The 21,218-nt window shown below is 42.5% G+C and overlaps 3 protein-coding genes across 3 annotated transcripts; 1 reads left to right on the top strand and 2 right to left on the bottom strand.

Moving 5' to 3' along the window:
• Nucleotides 1-1,029: 1,029 nt before the first annotated feature.
• Nucleotides 1,030-2,235, top strand: LOC4325150 (uncharacterized). Its single transcript, XM_015787039.3, has 2 exons — nucleotides 1,030-1,589; nucleotides 1,689-2,235. Exons 1-2 carry the CDS (start codon nucleotides 1,487-1,489, stop codon nucleotides 1,826-1,828), a joined length of 243 nt encoding a protein of 80 aa, XP_015642525.1. The 5' UTR covers nucleotides 1,030-1,486; the 3' UTR covers nucleotides 1,829-2,235.
• Nucleotides 2,236-4,193: 1,958 nt separating this feature from the next.
• Nucleotides 4,194-5,537, bottom strand: LOC107277055 (agamous-like MADS-box protein AGL80). The gene has a single exon (XM_026022558.2). The coding sequence runs from the start codon at nucleotides 5,483-5,485 to the stop codon at nucleotides 4,565-4,567; it is 921 nt and encodes a 306-aa protein (XP_025878343.1). The 5' UTR covers nucleotides 5,486-5,537; the 3' UTR covers nucleotides 4,194-4,564.
• A 13,207-nt stretch (nucleotides 5,538-18,744) lies between these two features.
• Nucleotides 18,745-19,467, bottom strand: LOC112937647 (agamous-like MADS-box protein AGL80). Its single transcript, XM_026022544.1, has one exon. It carries the CDS (start codon nucleotides 19,465-19,467, stop codon nucleotides 18,745-18,747), a length of 723 nt encoding a protein of 240 aa, XP_025878329.1.
• Between the last annotated feature and the right edge of the window lie 1,751 nt (nucleotides 19,468-21,218).

Raw genomic sequence — 21,218 nt, 5'->3', positions numbered from 1 at the left:
TCTAGCATTGCCCACATTCATATATATGTTAATGAATCTAGACATATATATGTGCCTAGATTAATTAACATCTATATGAATGTGGGCAATGCTAGAAAGTCTTATAACCTGAAAAGGAGGGAGTAAGTTATACACTATGGCTGTGTTGTAACTACATCCGTCATTTTTTGGGGAGAAAATTTGTCAACAAATATATAGCAAAATTGTTTGTTTCTACGGTCATTGTTTTAAAAAGAAAAATAACTCACTACTCCACCTTCCTGTAGTTGCACAACAAAGTTGTCACTCCGTCACCATCGATGTCGAAGGTAATTCATGCTAGTTATGGTATAACATGAGGGCTATGTTTTGCCACGCCACCAACATTGGCAATGTGACATGGCCAGAAATACCATCATTTTGGAAATATATATGTAGATGTTTTACTCATATTAAAGGATTCAAACAAAACATGTGGGGGGTAACTGGGCCAGATTGAACGGTCAGTTCAGACGAGCTAGCTTTTATACTCGTCTATCTAGATTCATATTCATAGCGTCATAATCTTGTGCTAGGTTTGCTTATTTTTATACGGAGGAAGTAGTAGCTAGATGAGAACCCAACCAGAGATAACATAAGGAGAAAAAGAAGATAATAGAAAAACCAATCAATGATTAGGGAAAGAAGCAGGAGACATCCTCACCTAAGCGCACATGGATGCAAGCGATCGAGCGAGCGAGCGAGAGAGAGAGAGAGAGAGGATCGAAGCGAGACACATCGTGCATGGCATCCACACAGCGATAATCGAGCGGATTGGACCAAAGTACGAGCCCGCGTACGTACGATCGACCGGTGGATCCACGCACCGGCGGGCGCGCGCGGCGGACGGCGGAGGCGACGAATTGCATGCGTAGTCGCGTGGTCTCTGCAGGTCCACCCGCCCAATCATTCATCCATACTACATGCGCGCCACTAGCTAGCACACACCGATCTCTCTCTCTCTCTCTCTCTCTCTCTCTCTGTCTCTCTCTCTCTCTGGCAAATGGCAATGGAGGCAGCGTGCACGTGCAGCCACTGTGAGGCGCATAACATGGCTGCGCGCCTCGCTTGTCTCCCGGATCTTGCCCCCCTCCCGCTTCCGATTAATCAGCTCTCAGCTCGCAACGACATCATCATCACCTCCATCATCATGCTTTGCTTGCTTGCTCTAGTTAATTAATTAATAATCATTATCAGATCACCCGGCTAGCTCGGCTCTCTTCTTCTTCAATTCCCTCTCCTTGCCGCCTGCCACAGTATATATAGAGACTACAAGCTCCAACGCCATGGCTCAAACTGTTCGTTTGCAGCTGGTAGCTTAATTTTCCTTCGCATTTCACACTTTAATCCCCTGCGAATCCTCACGTACACTCGCTTAGCCGTGGATATATTCACATACAGATATTGCACTGTTGATCATTTCTCTGTCGACCCCCTGCTCCTGTTCTTGCCTAGCTTGCTCTTATATATGGCCGGTTCATGGGTGCGCACCATCACGTCGCCGTTCCGCAAGGTGTTCGGCGCGCAGCCGCACAAGGACGGCGGCAAGCGGCCGCAGCAGCCAAACTCCGGTAAGCTCTCAATACTCACAGTTCTAGTCTGTCAATCTATTCAAATCTTACTGAAAGCTGCATAAGGAAAGAAATTAAATCTTACTTGATTCTGTGCAGGGATGATGGTGCAGCACGTCGTGGTGGACGCCGAGAGATCGAAGCTGCACGGCGAGGTGATGGCGTGCGCGTACGAGGACGTTCAGGTGATGTGGGATATGCTGGACAAGGCCAGGATCCGTGAGTTCAATAGCAGCTAGCTGTTAATGCCTTGATGGATGGTCGTTGGTCACCGATCAAAATTATGCTTCTGTTTGATCAAATTTCAAGAGGATACATCGAGCATGAAACCGGTGTATATATAGCAAGATCGATGGTAATCTCTTCTTGGCCGTGCCGATTGATCGACTCCATTCATTTCGGGCTTAGTTTTGATCCCTGTCGGTGATGATTTCTAGCTACCTGCGGATCCAATCGTCATGTCGTCGCGTCGCAGTTCTGTGTTTGGTATGTGCAGTAGAAAGCTAGTATAGCTTTTGGTTGGTAAATCTCTGCTCGACGGACGATGTGAGAATCCCCATTGGCACTCTTTTGGTTGAGGTGCTGAATTGGAGAGATGTATATTTTTGTCACCCGCTGGACCTGGAATCTTTACCATTTCAACCAACTCTCTCTCTCTCTCTCTCTCTCTCTCTCTCTCTCTCTCTCTCTCTCTCTCTCTCTCTCTCTCTCTCTCTCTCTCTCTCTCTCTCTCAGAAATGGTATCTCTCTATAGCTAACTACTAGTTGGGAGCCATCAAGATCTGAGGTCTGTCTCAATAATATGTCTATTATATTATTTAAAACGATGTAAGAGTTGCATATCGGATTCAACGGTACTTTTTAAATAGCTCTATCTACGTAAAATTGCGCGGGAATATCCACAATACAATTCTATTTATAGAACTAGAGTCGTAGATAGAGTAATTAAATAACATATTAAATTCTACTTCGATTCAAATAACCCCACGTAACTGATTTGTGCGGGAAACTTGACTAGTACTATAATATATGCAATATATATAGCTTCTAGCATGCATATTTTTTCGTGGAATATTTCATGAGGTAACAAAGTCTACAAGGACATGGTGCTGTGTCAGCACTCTTTGTTTTTCCTTTAATTTATTATTTTTCTAAGACATTATATTATCTGAATTGAAACTTTGTAGTTTTTAAAACCAAAGATTATTTCTGTATAGAAAACAATTTTTTCTCCATAAGTATTGCATTATCTTTGAACAATCCTAGCTCAATCCTTTCCTAGGATATTCCAAGTATTTAAAATCAAGATTATCCTTAGTTGCGCCTGTTTGGGGGCCGCTCTAGCTGTGGTTGATACAAATTGGGATGTGTTTCGCGCACCAAGTTCAAAATACTTTAGAAGTTCTGTATAAAATTACTAGGTAAAGGTCGCCTCCAACCCGTTACAAAGAAAAACCAGTTGATATACCCGTTAACGTTGTAACCAACAAGAGAATGTTTTCACAAAAAGGTTTCCGTGGTAGAGAATGCGCAATATCCTAGTTCTGCCTGCTGGCAATTTAAAGTGTTATCATAATTAGACCAGAGCGACATAGCTAATGTCATACTACTATTACACCAAGACAACTCATAGACATTATTGTGTCACAAATAATACATTTACATCCTATTAACATAGGGCTATATATATTATTGCTTCTGTACAACTGTAGTCCTGTTTACTATTGTCCATCTAAATATTAAGACATTTTGAGCTGATGAGAATTGATGGAAACAAACTTTTCTGAGAACTTCTGAATTCAATCGAACCCCCTGGAACCATATTCAGCCTTTTCACTTTCTTTGTTTAACAAAGCAGAGAGATATATATAACTTCGACGCCATCACTAGTGATCTCTGTACAAGGGGACCGTAACAAATTAATTAAGCAATTCCAAAGAGTTCAAACAAACACGAAACATGGAATTAACTAGATTTATTTCCACAAAGTTTAGTCTACTATACAACAAATAGCTAGCTAATCCCTGGCATACATTTATGTGATTGGAGTCAAAATGGCATCACTTGAAAGGACCAACCATTATTAGAACGATTAAGAAAACATTAACGCCAACATCAATAGATACTCCAGTTAGAACATGGAACACCCTGTACCTGCACAATCTCCTGCACCCTCTCTTGGAAGCCATTCATTTGGCCATGTGTGTTCTATCATCATGCCAAGCATCTTGCTCCCCGTAAAGTCGCACGAAAAAACATTCCGCAGTTCATACATATATACGCTTCACAGTTCACATACATATATATATCTTGGATTATATTAGAAGCAAACAACACGTAGATCGGAGCCAATCATCACAAACATATACTCCCTCCGTTTCGAAATGTTTGACACCGTTGACTTTTTAGCACATGTTTAACCGTTCGTCTTATTCAAAAAAATTTTGTGAAATATGTAAAATTATATGCCTACATAAAAATATATTTAACAATGAATCAAATGATAGGAAAAGAATTAATAATTACTTAAATTTTTTGAATAAGACAAACGGTCAAACATGTTTAAAAAAGTCAATGACGTCAAATATTTCGAAACGGAGGGAGTATAAATTATAAACCAACAATTTCATTCATCAAAAGAAGGCATACATGCTGCAACAGAGAGTACAAAGACACACATCCATATATGCTATATGGATGTCAAAATGACACGACTCGATCGATGAAAAGATAAATTAGACTGTTCCATGCTCATGGAGCAGAGAAGATCTAGACGACGACGACGACGAAGACGCATGAAATACTAAGATAGATAGATAGATATGGGACCATGTCCCTGACCGAAATTTAAGTTGCAAATATTGCTGGAGAAAAACGAAATAGAGACGGGGCAAAGCTGCTGTTGCCGTGCACGAGCACGCGACGTAGCAGCTGGCCATGCATGCAGCATGCAGCACGAAGAGCTCTCCCTCTCCTTACATGGGAGGGAAAGATGGCCCCGCAGAATCGTCGTCCCAGGGACACCCGAATCCCGGCATGTCCGGGTTGGCGAGATCCATCATGTCAGGGCCCGGGGCGGCGGCGCCGGCGGCGCTGGTGCCGGCGCCACCGGTGTTGGAGGAGGAGCTGCTGGCGAAGGCGCTGTAGACGAGGGCGCCGAGGTCGCCGCCGTTCCTGGCGACGTTCATGAGCCAGGCGTTCTGGTCGTTGCCGCCATGGTTGATGAAGTGGTTCTGGTGGTGGTGGTGGTTCATCCCGTGGAACGCCGGCGGCGGCATAGAAGACAGCGGCATGGCCGGAGTAACATGAGTCGGCGGCGGCGCGAGAGGAAGCATTGGCGCCGGAGGCGGAGGAGGAGCGGGGAGCGCCGGCGGGGGAGGAGGAGGTGGGGGAACGAGCACCTGGCCGTCCTCGTTGGGGGCGCGGATCTCGACGAGGCGGTCGGTGATGACCTTGAGCCTGGCGCTGGCGAGGCAGTCGACGCTGGTGAGCTGCTCGACGGAGAGGGACTCGTAGGTGCCGAGGCGTCCCTGGAGGGCGTCGTGGAGGAGGATGAGCGTCTCCCGCTCGTGGTTGTCGCGGTCCATCTTGCGCAGCTGCTCCTTGAGCTTGCCGATCCGGAGGCGGAGGAAGTCCTCCTGGTTCATCATCTTCTTGCACTGCTCCATCTCCGGCAGCGCCCTGAACTGCCGCAGCACGTTCATGGCCACCTCCGTCGACGGCCACACCTCTGGCTCCGCGTCCCCCTCCCCGTACACCACCAGGCACGCGTCCACGTCGCACAGCGTCGCCAGCTCGCTCGCCTTCTTCAGCAGCCCGCGCCGCCGCTTCTTGAACGTCGCCCGCCGCGTCGCGTCGTTGGCGATGCGGTCCAGGACGATCTTCTTGCGAGCCATGGCTAACAGTAAACTACTACTACGACTTGCTAGCTATAGCTATAGCTCTACCAGATTGGTACGAGGTGAGGTGAAAGAAATGGGGGGGTTAGGGGTGGGTTTTATAGCGGAGGAGATCTGCATGGATGATCTGCCTACAGCGAGTCACCCAGGGTGAAAATGGAATGGAATTACCCTCGACAGATATGTGTGGCATTGGCACCGCGTGAATATCAGCGATGGTTAATGTCCAGCAAACTATAGCAAATCTTCCCCATTAATGCAATCTTCTCCATTAATGCACCCAATTCGATTGGTAAAAGTCTTCCATTTTCTCCTGAAATAAGTAAACACTTTCTACTTTTTCCTTGGTCCACTTGCTAATTTATTTATATTTTTAAATCAAAAAAGATTATTAATAATATTTTTTACAGGTATTCTTATTTTCTTCGCAATTTAGTACATACAAATATTATTTTCTTTTGCGAAATATAAATATTCTTAGTATGCACAAATAATCAAATAGAATAAGATCAACTTAAGAAAATAACCCTTGCAAAAAGGTGGATATATAAATGTAGAATATGAACTGATAATTTGTTCATGAATATTATAATAATAAGCCAGATGAATCATGTGTTTCTTCATTACACACTCGTATATATCCATCTACTGATTTATGTATAGCCAAGTTAAGAAACAGATATAGGAGACCTAAATGATCTCATAGTGATGGGGATTGGGGATATGATTGGATCATTTTTTAATTCTTTAGTAACGTAAGTTATCATATTAATTCAAACAATGAAATGATCAACCATTCAAGAGGATTGTGGGACGAAAACTCTGGCAATGTTTCATCGGTTCTCTATCGATGACATGTTTAGGCCCAACCCAACACGTAAGACTAACACATATGCATCATGCATTCGTCCCAATATTGCAACTTATGTAAGCCATGCAAATTAAATATCTGTTTAGAAAATTCTGAGCATGCATTTGATACTTATTTTTGTTCGACTGAACATTTTGATATTATATGTGTGGTACTAATACATTCTCCAAAGAGAGGCAATTGTGCAATAACAAGATTTTGCAATTTCCATGAATCGGCCCTTAAAGCTTTTTTCCTAAGTAAATTTTTTTATCTCACATTTTCTCGATGCTAAACTCTACACTACAAAATAGGAACACTTGTGTGATCTATTCTAAAATACTAGGAAATATCTTGCACAAAATTCTAGAAACAATTATTATTATGAAACCCTAAACACTCTCATCCCTGTTTACAACATTTTAAAATAAAGTAATAATCATTTGAAACCAACTAAAAACTCCCACAATATCTTTATGCAGCAATGTTCAATTAATCTTGCCATATAAACAATAATGTACGTAGCTAGTAACCCAATACGATTCACCTGCTTATCTTTTCATGATTAATTGTCAGCTATACTGATATTCATAACGTCTTATAACCCTAGCGCACATCCCTCCCTTGCAAGAATTTGCGCGCGTATATATCTTACTTTCCATAATTGCCATTGTAACTAAACATTTATTTAGTTTTTGTACTGTAATCGTTTTAGTCAACACATTTCATGACTCTTTTTAATGTTGTTCTAGTTTGGTAGATATATATACCGGGATATATTCAAAACAATAAATATAAAATTCTATGGTGAACGGATGAATATTTAATATCAAATATGTCCAAAACGATTAAAAAAATGGTAGTGTGCCCTATCCGCTTCCATGGTTCACAATTTTGGAACAAAATTTTTGAAATTTTTAGTACACATCAGCCCTTTTGGACGTGTATATGAAAAAAAAATATTTTTTAATTTAGCAAAAAAATGTTCATGTTCAATGAAAATATGTTTAAATTTCATATTTTGTATGAATGTTTTGATTGAAATTTCTATAATTTTAATGCCCTATGAATTATTTTATTCCAACACTCAACTGCAACTATTTTAACATCTCCATCTACAAGTTATTAGCACTCCAATAACTAGAGTAACTCTCCAACATTGAGTTATTATAGTTTATAAGATGTGTAAATTTCACAAAACCACATATATGTTGACGAAAGTATCGCTAAACTTCATGTTTCAGGGTGTATATCATAAAATTAAAGATTTAGCACCAAGACTACTAATTTAGGACATCGTATCACAAATCAACGGATTTAGTTTTGAAGTTATCAGAGACTGGATATTTTAAAGTTTAGATCCACAACACTATTATTTTTAAAGTTATTAAAGTTATAATTTTAATAAAATTGGTGTTAAATCTGTAGTTTTGTAACACAATACCTTAATTCTCTAGTTCCGTGAACAACTTGGTGCTAAATTTATATTTTTTTTATAGACATACTTAAATCTATAGTTTTGTCATAAATTGATCAAACTATCTATAATTTTGTGAAATTTACTCTCATATGATAGTTATAATACTATACTCTCACCATTATTTACTACAAATAGTCCCAACCACTCATATATAGCCCTTCTCAAGGATCCTATTCCCCTAGCATTGTGAATAATCTAATGGTGCCTTCTTCCCATTATTATATTGTGACAACCAAGAACTAATTTGATTTGCACGACAAACATAAAGTTAACAACTATTTAACAATTCATAAACACATTTTTATATCCAATTTTGAGTTGAGATGCAAACAATTAATTATTTTTCTTATTGGTACATAGTACGTGTTATGACAAGGACATGATTATCACATGTTCGTGCAAGAATGTATCAATCCACATGTACACCCACTAAATTTTCATACTTAGCATTATAGCAAACACCATGCTTGATTCGATGTTGGTCACCATTGCACATCATACATTCTATGGTTCCTTTGTACCTAGGAGTTTTATACATATTAGTCTATTTCCTTCTAAATTCATACAAAAATTCTTCGTTCCATAGCCATTACTTCTTCTCCCTATTTTAGTCGTCATGTGTCTCTTGCTATTTCAATCATGATGCATGTGTTTTGACTCCCAGTATACATTCTTTGCAATTTATAGTTCTAATTTTGTAGATATATTTGATAGTTTCTAAACAGAGTAAGAATAATTTTAACTACTTGACACATGCTGAAGAAAGTTAAGAAACTACAAATTAAAGTTTCGAGCCAAATTACTGTATCGTTTAGATTAAGTGAATTATGTTTGGCCTCCATTAATTCTAGGTAAAATTATATTTAGCTGAATTATGATGTAGGCAAAGTCGAGAAGTTCACAATGAAAAAAAAATGTTGAAAAGTTTAGACTGAATCTAGAAGAAAACTGAAAACAAATTCTATGTAATACACATGCACCTCAAAAGGACCATAATTTCATATCCTCCCATAATCCATGGTATATATCCATGTCTCAACCCACATTCTCTAGCATGCTCACTAATGCTTTACACACCCCCTCCCCCGAACTACCACAGACACACACACCCCACCCTAGATCACGTATATACATTTTGCTAAAGAAAATTTGTAATGACTAGCTAAATATACGTGCTTTGCTATGGGTAAGTATGAATTATATGCTGCTAGTATTGTTTGGAACAAATTAATTGTGAGGCTTTTAGAATAACTTATCCCCTGCAAGGGTCTTTGCATAATAAGCTAGTATTTTAGAGATGAAATAACATAGAACAACAATATGTAGAAGAACTATTTAGAAATATGAAAGTACATCAGGGACTATTTGGTAAAAATATAAAACAATAGATTTAATGTGTGTGGCAGAATCAGTGCCACAACCATTGTCTTTTTTTATTTAGACTAGCAAAATGCTCAATCTTTGCTATGGGCAGAAGAAAATAATCATAATATGTCATAGCAAAATAATTTTTTATCAAATATCTCAGTATCACTTGTTTACTATTTTGATTATCTGTTGTATCACTTGTATGAACCAAATGTTGGACTATTCCATAATATTAAAAAATACTAGGAGGCAATTTCAACGGTGGTTTACAATCAAGTTTGGATACGTAATTTATAATTAGCATGCAATTTTATTTGCAATCAACACATTTATAAAAAATGATCAACATGCTCAAGGAGGGGAGAGTGGCTCCTCGTCGACTGCTGTGGCTTCATCTTCAAAAAGGTAACCTGCTCAGCAAACAATGGGTTAACAACCAACTTTCCTAGTCTAACGTAAAGACGCAAAATCCTAGAAAATAGAGCGAAAAGAAAAGCAAAACCAGTGCCATAGGATAGGTCTTGATTTTTGAAGAATTTGGTGAAAGTTTCATCGAAATCCTATTTAAAATGAGAGAGATATGGCCTTTCAAAGATTTGAATTTGAATTAAAACAAACTAAATGAAAAACCTTACTGTTCTGCTATATACCTATTTTTGGAATTACTTTTATGAAGGAAAAAAATATTTTGCACCAATTACGAGGTGGGACCCACATCATTTTCTCTTATAAAGCAATTATATTTTTATAGAGGGAAACTCTGAGTCAACGACAGATTGACAGGTGGGGCCAGGGTCAACCTTTGATCTGGTCAACATGGGCCCACATTTTAGCGAAAGAGATTTTGAACATGGTTTTAAACACTTTTTATTAGTAAATGGGACCCACATGTCAGCCTAACATATTAACCAACTAATTAAGTTAATCACCTTCATTAATTTTAGAACAAAATCATTCTCTGGTGGAGCCCGCTGTCAGCCTCTCCCTCTCTTTCTCTCTTTTTTGGGAAACTATTGTGATCCCTCAAGACATGTCCTCTCGTTGTTTACATATTCACTTAAATGGTCATGAAAAAAATTAAGAAGATGTATTAAATTGTGATATATCACTCTACAGACATGCATGTTCAAATTCAAATTCTACATCTCTAAAAAAACAAATTTGACTGTTCGTTGAGAGAGGTAGAATTTGATACTAAAAACTTGCATGTCTGTGGAGTGGTATATCACAAATTTAATATATTTTCTTAATTTTTTTCAAAATTTCTTCGTAATCTTTTGAGTGACATGCAAACAACTGAGGACATCTCCTCGAGGGATCAAAATCCACTCCCCTTTTCTTTCTTTCTCTCCTCTCTTCTCGCTGCTCTCTCCCTCATGCGCGAGCACGCCGGCGCTAGGGCTAGCCTGTGCGGCGGCTGGCCGGGCCGGAGGCCGGTGTGGCCAGTGAGGGGAGGGCCACGGGGACGGGGGACCCCAGCCACATGTGGGAGGCGGCGTAGCGGCAGCAATGGTGTGTTGAGGCGACGGCAGTTGGTTGAGGCGGCCGGTAGCGGCCTTCGGTTCCGAACTGAGGGGCACGCCGACGAAGCGACTGCCTGACGGCGATGCCGAAACCAATGGTGGCTTGCGGGGTGCGTGGAGGTGCTTACCTAGGGCTACCTGGGGCTAACGCTAGCTGGAAGAGGTGGCGAAGGTGGGGGCTTGAGGCGGACATGGCGGCATCGGCGCTAGCTCGGCCTCCGGTGAAATTCACCGGGGACGAGGCGAAACTGGCCGCGGCGTGGCTCGATGAGTGTCACCGTAGCAATGGGAGATGATTCTAAGGGCGTGGCCGTCGGCGGCTTTGTGTCCCTCGCGGTCGCGGTGGCGCGGGAACGGCGCCGACGAGACGGGGCGTACTCGGCAGCGCGCGGGTTGGGATAAGCTATAGGGTTCCAAGGGCTTTCGGCCGGCGAGAGGGTGGCGGCCGGAAGAGCGGCGCGGGACAGCGGGAGGGAGAGGAGGCGACGGCGGCTTCGGTTTCTCACCGGGCGGCAGCCGGGAAACGGGACACCGTGGTGGCGATGGTGGCAAATCGACGGTCGTTGAGGTTCCAGTCGGTGGAGGTTCGTCGAGGGCGCGGTTCGTCCTCGCTGTACGTTTGCGGTTCTCGGTTTGGCGTGGCTCCGTGCGCCCACCAGGTGTTCGACGCGCGAAGGAAGGGGTGCCGGGGCGGGTGCGACGAAGGTGTTCGACACGGGCACGACGGCCAGCGCGAGCAAGAGAGGAAGGGCGCGAATGGCTGGGACCCCTGGGTTTTATAGGCGGCAGAGGTCGCTCTCGTTGACATGGACGAGAAGCCGAGCGCCGAGGCCGAGGCGGTCGCCGTCCTTGCGCTCCCGCGCTTGTCGCTAGCGGAAGCAGGGAGCGTACTACGTGCCCGAGGAAGCGAAGTGACCATCGGTCGCTCGGCCGTCCCAGGGTGCGTGGCCGCAGCGGGTTGGATGGACGGCGGCCATGGCGCTGTGGATCAACAGCTAGCGCCGCCCAGTGCGGCGGCACGGCGAGGGCACGAACGTCGCTGCCGTAGGCCCCACGAAGCTATCGGCGAGGCGTGCGGCGCGGACGGATCGGCGACGAGTTTGGGCGCGGTATTACGGGGAGCGGCGCACAAGGAGGCGATACGCGGGATGTTGGCGTCTGTCTCGTCGCGGCATCGCCTCTCACGGGCGCCGTGCGGCGCGCAGTGCACGGGAGAAGCAGGGGCAGCGACGATGGCTTGGCGGCGCAGCTCGTGGGCTAGGGTTCGAGGCGTGGCTGGGCTATTTCCGACGACTTCAAGGCGCGGTGGAAGGGGTGGACACCGGAGGCATGCTCGCCGGCGGCGTCGGGCAAACGGTGGCTGCCGAGCTCCGGGATGGAAGAGGGGAACAAGCCGGGGTGGTGGCCGGCTCGGTTCGGCGGCTTGCCAGCTCCCGAGGCCAGTTCGACCACGAGGGCTGCCGGGTTGGGCCAGCCTGGTGGGCTGGGCTAGAAAGAGGAAGGGGTACCTTAACTTGTCATCGGGATAAAAAACGTCCTCGAACCGCAAAACCAGATATGCGAGGTCCCTTAACTATACAAAACCGGTCACCTGAGGTCCTTCAGTGGTTTTGACCCCGGTTTTGGTCTACGTGGCGGCTGAGTAAGCGTGGGACCCACGCGGGCCCCACATGTCAGCGTAATCCACGTCATCCCTCCCTCTTTCTCCTCTTCTCTCTCTCACACACACTTTCTCCTCTCTAGGCAGCCGGCCGGCGAGTGGGAAAGGAGGTTGCCGGGGCGAGGCGGGAGAAGAAGTCCGACGACGCGGCGACGACGGCGGAGGTGGGGCCAGGAGCGAAGGCGGAGGCGGGGCCGGGCGGCACGGGGGGGCAGCGGCGAGGGAGTCACCACCGCCGCCACCCCTGTGGCGTGCGCGAAGCCAGCGCGCGAGCACCGACTCCTTGTCGATGGGCCGGAACACCTCGAGCGACTCGTGCGGCAGTTCGTCGCCAGTGGTGCTCACCACCTTAGCCGCGCCGAGAACGTGAAGCCGCCGGAGCTCATGACGCGGCGGCCAACAATGTCCAGCGCCGGGAAAACGTCGAACAGCGTCGCGCCACCGTCGCCGCCCTCCCCTTCTCCCCCCGGGCGCTGGCCGCCGTCGCGCCGCTGCCGCCCTCCCCTTCTTGCCGTGGAGGAGAAAGTGTGTGAGAGAGAGAGAAGAGGAGAAAGAGGGAGGGGATGACGTGGATTACGCTGACATGCGGGTCCCACGCTTACTCAGCCACCACGTAGACCAAAACCGGAGTCAAAACCACTTAAGGATCTCGGGTGACCGGTTTTGTATAGTTAAGGGATCTCGTATATCTAGTTTTGCGGTTCGAGGACGTTTTTTATCCCCATGACAAGTTGAGGGACCTTCAGTGTACTTTTTCCGGGAAGAAAAGGGGAAGGGGAGGAGGGACCCAAAACAGACTTCTTCTGAAAATGATTTTAAAGTGATTTCTTAAGATTTAGTTTGCAAATAAGGTTTCGATAAATAATTATCACTATCTCTTATTTGTAAAATAATTTCGTAAGGAAATAATCCTTAAAAGGATATTCAAAAAATAGTTATTATTTGATTTTATTCGTAAAATAATTCACTAAAGATATACTAATTCATAAGAAGGGTTTTTAGGAAAATAATTAGTATTTTCTTTTATTTGAAAACAATTTCTTACATTATATTATTTCATAATCATGGTTCTTTAATAAATATTATTCTAAATTCATAAACAAATTTCGAATTTAGAATTAAATTTTAGGTTTCATTATTTTGGCACTGGCCAAGAGAAAAAGAAAAGAAAAATCCAATATATATTAGTATGAGGGAATTTTGGAACAAAGATTTTTTTATTATTCCAAATTTTGTTTCTGTATTTTAAATTTGAAATTTTCAGCATGTTACAATAATTAGGGCAATTGTGTCCTTACCCTACTTTCATATACAATTGTGATTTTGCCCCTCTTTTTTAGGGTTTATGATTTTTCCCTCACTTTTTTCCGAAAGAATACTTGATTTGCCGCTACTATGTTAAAATCGCTTAACAGTGTCAAACACGGCTATAAGAATACATGTATTCCCCTTACACTTGCCCCTGCTTCCCTAAAAGGATCGGTATGTTTTGCAAAATCGAACCGAACTTTGATAACTTTTTAAAGAATTTGATATCATTTTGATACGATTTTCGTAGAACTTACACCAAGTGCAAAATTCACCAAAAGATTCATCACCTTCACCGGTAAAAAAAAATCACCGAACAAATTCCTCACAAATGCTATGGGATAGGATCAATAAAGAAAAGGAAAAAAACAAAAGGCATTGGTGCCTGCTTATGACGAGTCACTCGCCTTGCATCGTGCTGGCACACAGCCCCCACCAGGCCGTCGTCGCATCCTTACCTTGCTCACGTTGCTGCCTGAGCCACCTCCTGCTAATACACCGTTGTCGGACCCCTGCCTGCTCACCTCTTCCTCTGCTGTGTATGCCCTCCACTGTCGCCTACTCTCCTGCTCACGGTCATCTCTTTTGTCCGCTGCTTGTTACGTTGGGCTTGCCGCGAGAGCGTCCTGCTGCTTGGTGCACCTCACGCCTCATGCAGGTATAGGCATTGGCTGCTCGCTGCACCTCACTGACTCGCTGAGCTGCTGCGTCGGCCCGGTCTCGCCCCACTGCCGCTAGCTTATTCGTGCACATGCGCCGCTGCTGCCACCATGCCTAAGGTTAGGATTTATTTAGGGATAGGGATCGGGTGAATCAGCGTTGGTGCAATGAAAAAACAATGCAGTTGCTGTTATTCGCATGTTGAGGTATAAAGGTCCAATCATATTTTCTCAGTTATTTCATCTATTATTTCACCCCCCCCCCCCCTTTATCCTAGGTTGACCAAGCGGTCATCCAAAGTAGAGCTAAACAACTTCGTTTGAAAAAAGTAGGGGTATATTTACAAACTTTAGAAAATAGGGGTAATATCACAATTGCATCTGAAAGTAGGGGCAAGAATACCAGTCCCATTATAATTCGTAAAATCTAAATCGAGAGCACTCTCGATTTAGTCATAACAAGCGACCCCTATCCAAATATGTGTTAACTTGAAGAATCTTACTTTACTATAGTACTAATCCATTAAGTAAGCAGGGGAAATATTCCTATCATCTAAGCTTCAAATGGTTCGTAATAATTAAATCTTTACAACAAGATCTCACATGATTATATTTTGATGAAAAATCACAAATTACTTTTATGATATGTCTAAATTACTTTTAGATTTCACTAAGTTACTTCTTAGACATATAAAAGTAAATTCAGTAAAGCCTAAAAGTAATTTACATATATTATATTATAGAAGTAACTTATAACAAAAGGAAAGTAACTTTAATTAATGCCTTTTTTTATTGAACAAATTATCATATATATGTTACTTTTAGATTTGATTAAAATACTTCCTATACATTCATAATGCTCTGAGATGATTACTTTTATTTTTTTTAGTTAATTCCATAATTTGTGCTGATTAATTTAATTTCTAGATAGAGTCATGTTTTTATCTCTACAACGGATTTACTTCAAATGACATGCCAAAGTTACCTTCGTTTTGTTCTAAGTTACTTCTATAATATATGTAAATTACTTTTAGGCTTTACTGAATTTACTTTTATATATCTAAGAAGTAACTTAGTGAAATCTAAAAGTAATTTAGACATATCATAAAAGTAATTTGTGATTTTTCATCAAAATATAATCATGTGAGATCTTGTTGTAAAGATTTAATTGTTACGAACACAACGGTATAATCGGATCATACATTGGATTAGTAGTTTTAGAGAAAATTGTATTTGAAGTATAGGAGGATGGTGCCTCTTATAGATGGAGTGATAGCTGGTTTAGACAAACCAGCTACCACTAGCTGTGTAGTTACGTCCATTATAATTTGATGGGTGCATAACGGGTCGTTTTTTGTAGCTGTGGATACTAAAATATTTGGGATGGAATTATTTCGAAGAAGAAAGATAGAGGGCTAAGATTTAGTGACTAATGATAATGATGTGAGTGCAACTTCTTTTCCTTGATAGTGATTGTATGCTCTTCATGCACTTCAATTGGCAAGTAGGTCGAATTACCATATTTAGCAACCATGCGCTTTGTTGAAGTAAACAAGAACATAACATGGGCAATCCAGAATACTACATTTCTTAAAGTGCACAACCAGCCTACAAATGTTGGGTCATGACAAGATACACAATTTGTTGGATATCTTTTTATCACACACCATGTGTGTCCTCACCATTACATATAAGATGTTTTTCAAATGAAGGATGCATTCTTTTTAGAAAGTTGCTTCAATCCTAAAGAAGAATAGCTAGTAAGCAGGTCTCAAATAGTAACTGGTGAACAGCATAAGTGAAGATAGAAAAATATTGTGAATAAGTTGAGGGGAAAGAGCGGTGCATGGCTAAGAATCGAACCAATGACCACTTCATTGAAGCATGCATACTAGGTAACCAGCTTAATTAGCAAAGCTAATTTTGTATAGAGTAATACATGGTTGCACCAAATATATATGTATACAAGCAAGATGATCGAATCAAACTAAAAACATTGTGCTTCAACTTACTCGTATGGTCTTAGGTTTAGTTCATTTTCCACTTCTTTCCTTTTGCACTACACATGTAGTCGCGAATACAAATAGGATTTGAGCCTTGTAACTTTCGTGTAGATTAAGGATATCAAAAAAAGGATGTTTGACCTTGATCATTAGTTATTTCAATTTAAGTTTGCACATTCAGAATGTGTCAAATGCGTGTCTGTTTTGTCCAAGCTAGATATTCTTATCCAAATGAGGAGCACCGATGTGTGGAAATTGGCAATGTGCTCTTGATGCATTGCGCTGTCGTAGAACAAGCTCTTCTAGCAGGGAATCAACGGACCCCCACCCCCGCCCCCACCCCACCCGTGAGTTTGGCCCAAGGAGGGGGAACGCAAGGTAGGAGTTGCCGTTAGGGATGCAAGCGGGGCGGGCAAGCGGGTTTTTTTTAGCCCGCTTATCTCACTTCTAGTTCATTTTTTCTTTTAAATTTTGTACTACCATGTGGGAAATGAACTAGCAAGCGGGTTTTTATGCGGGTAGCGGGAGCATCCCTAGTTGTTGTCGTAGTAAATAGGCCAATGTTGGTTATACACATTTGGGCCATACTAGACATAATACCCTACTTATATGGTGTTCTTCCTTTGTTCTTGGATTTAAAGGCTAACCTACAAGTTTTACAAAATGTGTGGAGAGTTTATTAGGTTTGATCCTTCTTTTCGGAGGCCTTGGCTCTCCCCTTATAGTTAGCTGGTGAATACTACAATGGCTAAGCTCTAACAGTTGGGTCCTAGCATACAGGGATTAGGTACATAATGTTTTGTCACTTGTTGATGAGTGGGCCCAGTCATTGTGTCCTCGAGGGCCCCCCACAGGGCCAAGCTTGGAAAGGCATTGATTTGCCACATCCCGCATGACCGGAGAAGGCTTGGGGGAGAAGGATCTCACCTAAAAGGCTCATAGCGCGTCCCACTTGTCGGGCTAGACTGGAGGAACATGTGAAAAGGTGGTAGGACCTGTCGAGCAGCACACGTCAATATGTCGTGCCGCCTAACAGCCCCACACCACCTCCCCATAGGGGTGATGATGGCGTGTGGGTCGGCCTTGCAGACAACATCCCATCATCCCGTCATCTTCGTAGCAAGCAGGGTAGAGCGTCTTATAGCATTTAATGCGAAACTTGCTTTGTCAATGGCAGCAACAGCACAACGCATCTCATCCTGATTAAGGCACCACTGTTACCCCAAGCAGCCCACGGGGACCTAGCTCGGTGGCAGACCGCGACCATATGTGCCCCGAGCTCAGGTCCTAGCTAGTGGACACATGGATGAACCTGAGATCAACCCCCATCTCAAGGGTGGGCCTAGGCTCGATCTTGTCACGTTACTTATCGGGTGCATATTGGGTATTTGCTTGAGTCTAACTTGATAGTGTTGCAGGCCAGCCGGTTTGTTGATGTGTCACTGGACATCCGAGCAGCCGGTAGTAGGGACTCCGGTTCCCACTTCACGACATGCATTATTACTACAAGTTAATGGTTCATTTCTTTCCTTGTTCTCTCTTAATTTTTATCTTGACTATGCCTTATGGATTAATCACCATAGTATTGTATTAACTATTTCTTCGTTAGCACAATGGCGTGCAAATATTTTACATCCCTAAATAAGAATGTTGTTCAAACATTCCACATAAACAACTCCACCACATGATTCTCGTTATTATAAGAAATCATATTATTTCTGCATATTAGCACGTTACATATATAGATCACAGTGCTAAACGGCTTATCAAATAGCTAAAATGCAATTTATAAAAAAAAGTCATTCCAATTTTGTCACATAGAACATTCCAAATGAGGGTCTATTCAAAATTTAGCACTTTGATTGCGATTGAGAAGACATTCCCAATATCATCCGCATAGAGATACCCATATATAGTGCATCCATGGAACATGTGAGGCATCAGATTCAACAAGTTGCACAACATTAATTATTTTGCATTATATTTAAAGTCGCTCAAACATTTCAAGTTTCATAGGAACACGAAAAACTGAATAATCACAGATATTTATAACAAACTAAAAATACCATTGTATCGATCATAGGAAACAAACAGATGCATGGACGCATGATATACTACCCAAATCGAATGATGGCACGCGATACAAAAAAGTTCTCTTTTCTTCGAGAAAATGTAACAACATGAAGTATACTAGAAACATATATCTCTGCTCATGGATCGGAATACACAAAACATGCATGCAATAGTAAGATACATAGGACTATGAATCCTCGACTAGGTAAACCAAATAAGAATTGAACCAAATAAGATACATGCAGCGGTACGTCAAACCGCCAAAGAACCTCCACACATATGAGGGAGGATAGAAGAGCTAGCCATATCAGGCCACGATAACCTACACCCAACTAGTTGGAAAGATGCATCATGTCACCCCTAGCGCTGGTGCCAACACCAGTATTGCCTTCAACGTCGGCAGAGGTCCCTGCGTCACCTGTCATGGTGCTCATGTTAATGAACCAGCCTTTCTGATGCGTGCTCACCTTCATCCTCTTGTTCCCTTCCATGCCAGCACCATTGGCGTATGGCACTAGCGGTGGCAAGGATGATGATGCCTCCGTCGGTTGCGTCGATGGCGGTGGCGCCATGAGGGCCGCACCTCCAAGGCGCTCAATGCGTTCCTTCAGGTGGTTGATGCGCTCATTGATCACCAATCCGAGGTTGGTGAGCTCCTGGACATTGAGGTCTGCCACTGGGCGCTTATCGGTGGCGGCCTCATAAAGCATGATGGTAGCATCACGCTCACGGTTGACATCGTCCGCCTTGCTCGTGCGCTCCCGAGCCTTGGCGATGCGCTTTCGGAGGTACTGCTCCTGGTTCGTCACCCTCTTGAACCTATCAATGTTCGGCGCCGAGTTGAAGCGGGAGAGGATTGCTCGTGCCTCGGGGGCAGAAGGCCAAACCTCTGGCTTCACCTCGCCCTCTCCATACACCACCACACACACGCCAATACCACACAACGAGGCCAGCTCTCCGGCCTTCTTGATCAAGCCCCTGCGCCGCTTCTTGAATGTGAGGCGCCGAGTGGAATCCTTAGCGACCTTCTTGAGGATGATCCTATTGCGAGCCATGTTGCCCAAGCTACAAGTTAGTTAGCTAAGCTAGCTAGCTACTGTAGTATCCGACAAATTAATTAAGGTGAAATGCTTTCTTTTGTGTGAGGTGGTAGGATGGGAGAAGGGGTGGCTTTATATGAGAGGGTCAGCTAGCAGGGATGACTACAACATAGCTTTGCAAAAACCAGGATTCAAGGAACGGAGGTACTCTTTCTTTTGTAGGATTTACTTTTTTATTACTAGGATATGGAGGAGGAGAAAACGCGTGAACAAGTGATTTTTAATGTGCAGCTCTTTTAGCTCTTAATTATTACCATTAATTTAAGGCCCATTTGGAACCTGACAAGTTCACATGAACTTTGCAGGATTTTGGAATCAATTAATTTAATTGTATTAGGAATTCCAAACAACGACAAAATTAACCTTTAGCTAGATGAAAATGATCACAGGTTCACATACCAGAGTCCAGAGAACTGTTCTTTCTTTCTTTTCTCAAGACTTGGGTGAAACAATATATACACAAATGCTTGGGATTAAGGTGCGTAGGAATAACTAATCAATAATTACAATGATAAATAAAGAAATAAAGGTTTGTTAGGATAAAGCTTACTAGCTATACAATATCAGTTATGGAATACTCCTTGCATGATATCTAACATTATCACAACAATTGAAAGCTTCTAATCTTGGCTTACAGTTTTTCTTTTCCACTTGATAATTTCTTATTTGTAGCTAGTTTAAGAAAAGAATGAATGAGTAACGCATAAATGTGGTTTCTGCAGGAAATGAGCTGAATTTATGTATTACTAGGATAAGTAAGTTATCAATTTTTTATTATTAGTTTTAGTCAAACAATGAAACTGGTTGGTTGACTATAACCACGCCTTGTTTTGGGGGCATATCGTTTCAGATATAGCTTATCTACTGTAACCCAAAATTGATGTTACATTATGCATTTCTCTATGTATTTTTCTGATAATCTTGCACAATAAATGTATGTATATACATATAAATTCATGCCAAAGAAGGGTGAATCCCTAATGGTAGCTAGGATTATATGGGAGTTCATATCACTTTTGGTATAGTCATTATCTTCGTAAAATCGTGGAATACTGGTTTTTTTGGCTGTTTGTAGATTTTTACTAGTTACCAATATAGCAGTAACTGAATAAAAAAACTTCACGTTTGAACGACGTTTAAAAGAACCTACTACTAATTTCTGGCATAAAAAAGTTCCTCTAACTTACACATGGAATTTTCTCCTATATATTTGTGCAAACATTATATTTTCATATATAATGAAGGATACCAATGAGGAACAAATTAATATGTTAGGTAATGACTAGTTTAGACATATTTGACAAAATAATTTCAGATTGTTAAGATTCTTTTATAATGACGAAAATGCCATTGTTATATGTTGTGAACCAACCAAAAACATTGAATTCCCCCTCACTTATAGTAGTGATAACCCAGCTAATCAGCAACACAGTTTTCTTCAATTGAGATTCTCTACAGTATACAGTACTACTCGCTGACATATGGGCCTGAGGGTATGTGGGGTTCACATTTCAGCAAGCAATACTGCACATGCAGTACTGTATAGGCTCTCAATTTTCTTCACCTCATTGTCTAACAGTTACCGGTTCACTAATGTCTATAAACCCCCGACCAGTCGACCGCACCTGACGTTACTGTCTTCACTTGGTTTGATTGTGCATGGATGGGTTGCAGTTCCTAAATTTTCTTGAAAGTAACGGCAGACC

This window comes from Oryza sativa, chromosome 1 (genome assembly GCF_034140825.1).
Source record: "Oryza sativa Japonica Group chromosome 1, ASM3414082v1".
In the NCBI taxonomy this organism is placed as follows: Eukaryota; Viridiplantae; Streptophyta; class Magnoliopsida; order Poales; family Poaceae; genus Oryza; species Oryza sativa.
Note: the sequence above shows the minus strand (reverse complement) of the source record. Positions and strands in the feature narration are given on the sequence as shown.

Coding starts and splice junctions, on each gene's coding strand:
- LOC112937647 (XM_026022544.1), bottom strand. CDS start 19,467: ATGGCTCGCAATAGGATCATCCTCAAGAAGGTCGCTAAGGATTCCACT.
- LOC107277055 (XM_026022558.2), bottom strand. CDS start 5,485: ATGGCTCGCAAGAAGATCGTCCTGGACCGCATCGCCAACGACGCGACG.
- LOC4325150 (XM_015787039.3), top strand. CDS start 1,487: ATGGCCGGTTCATGGGTGCGCACCATCACGTCGCCGTTCCGCAAGGTG. Junction 1,590..1,688: donor GCCGCAGCAGCCAAACTCCG/GTAAGCTCTCAA, acceptor GATTCTGTGCAG/GGATGATGGTGCAGCACGTC.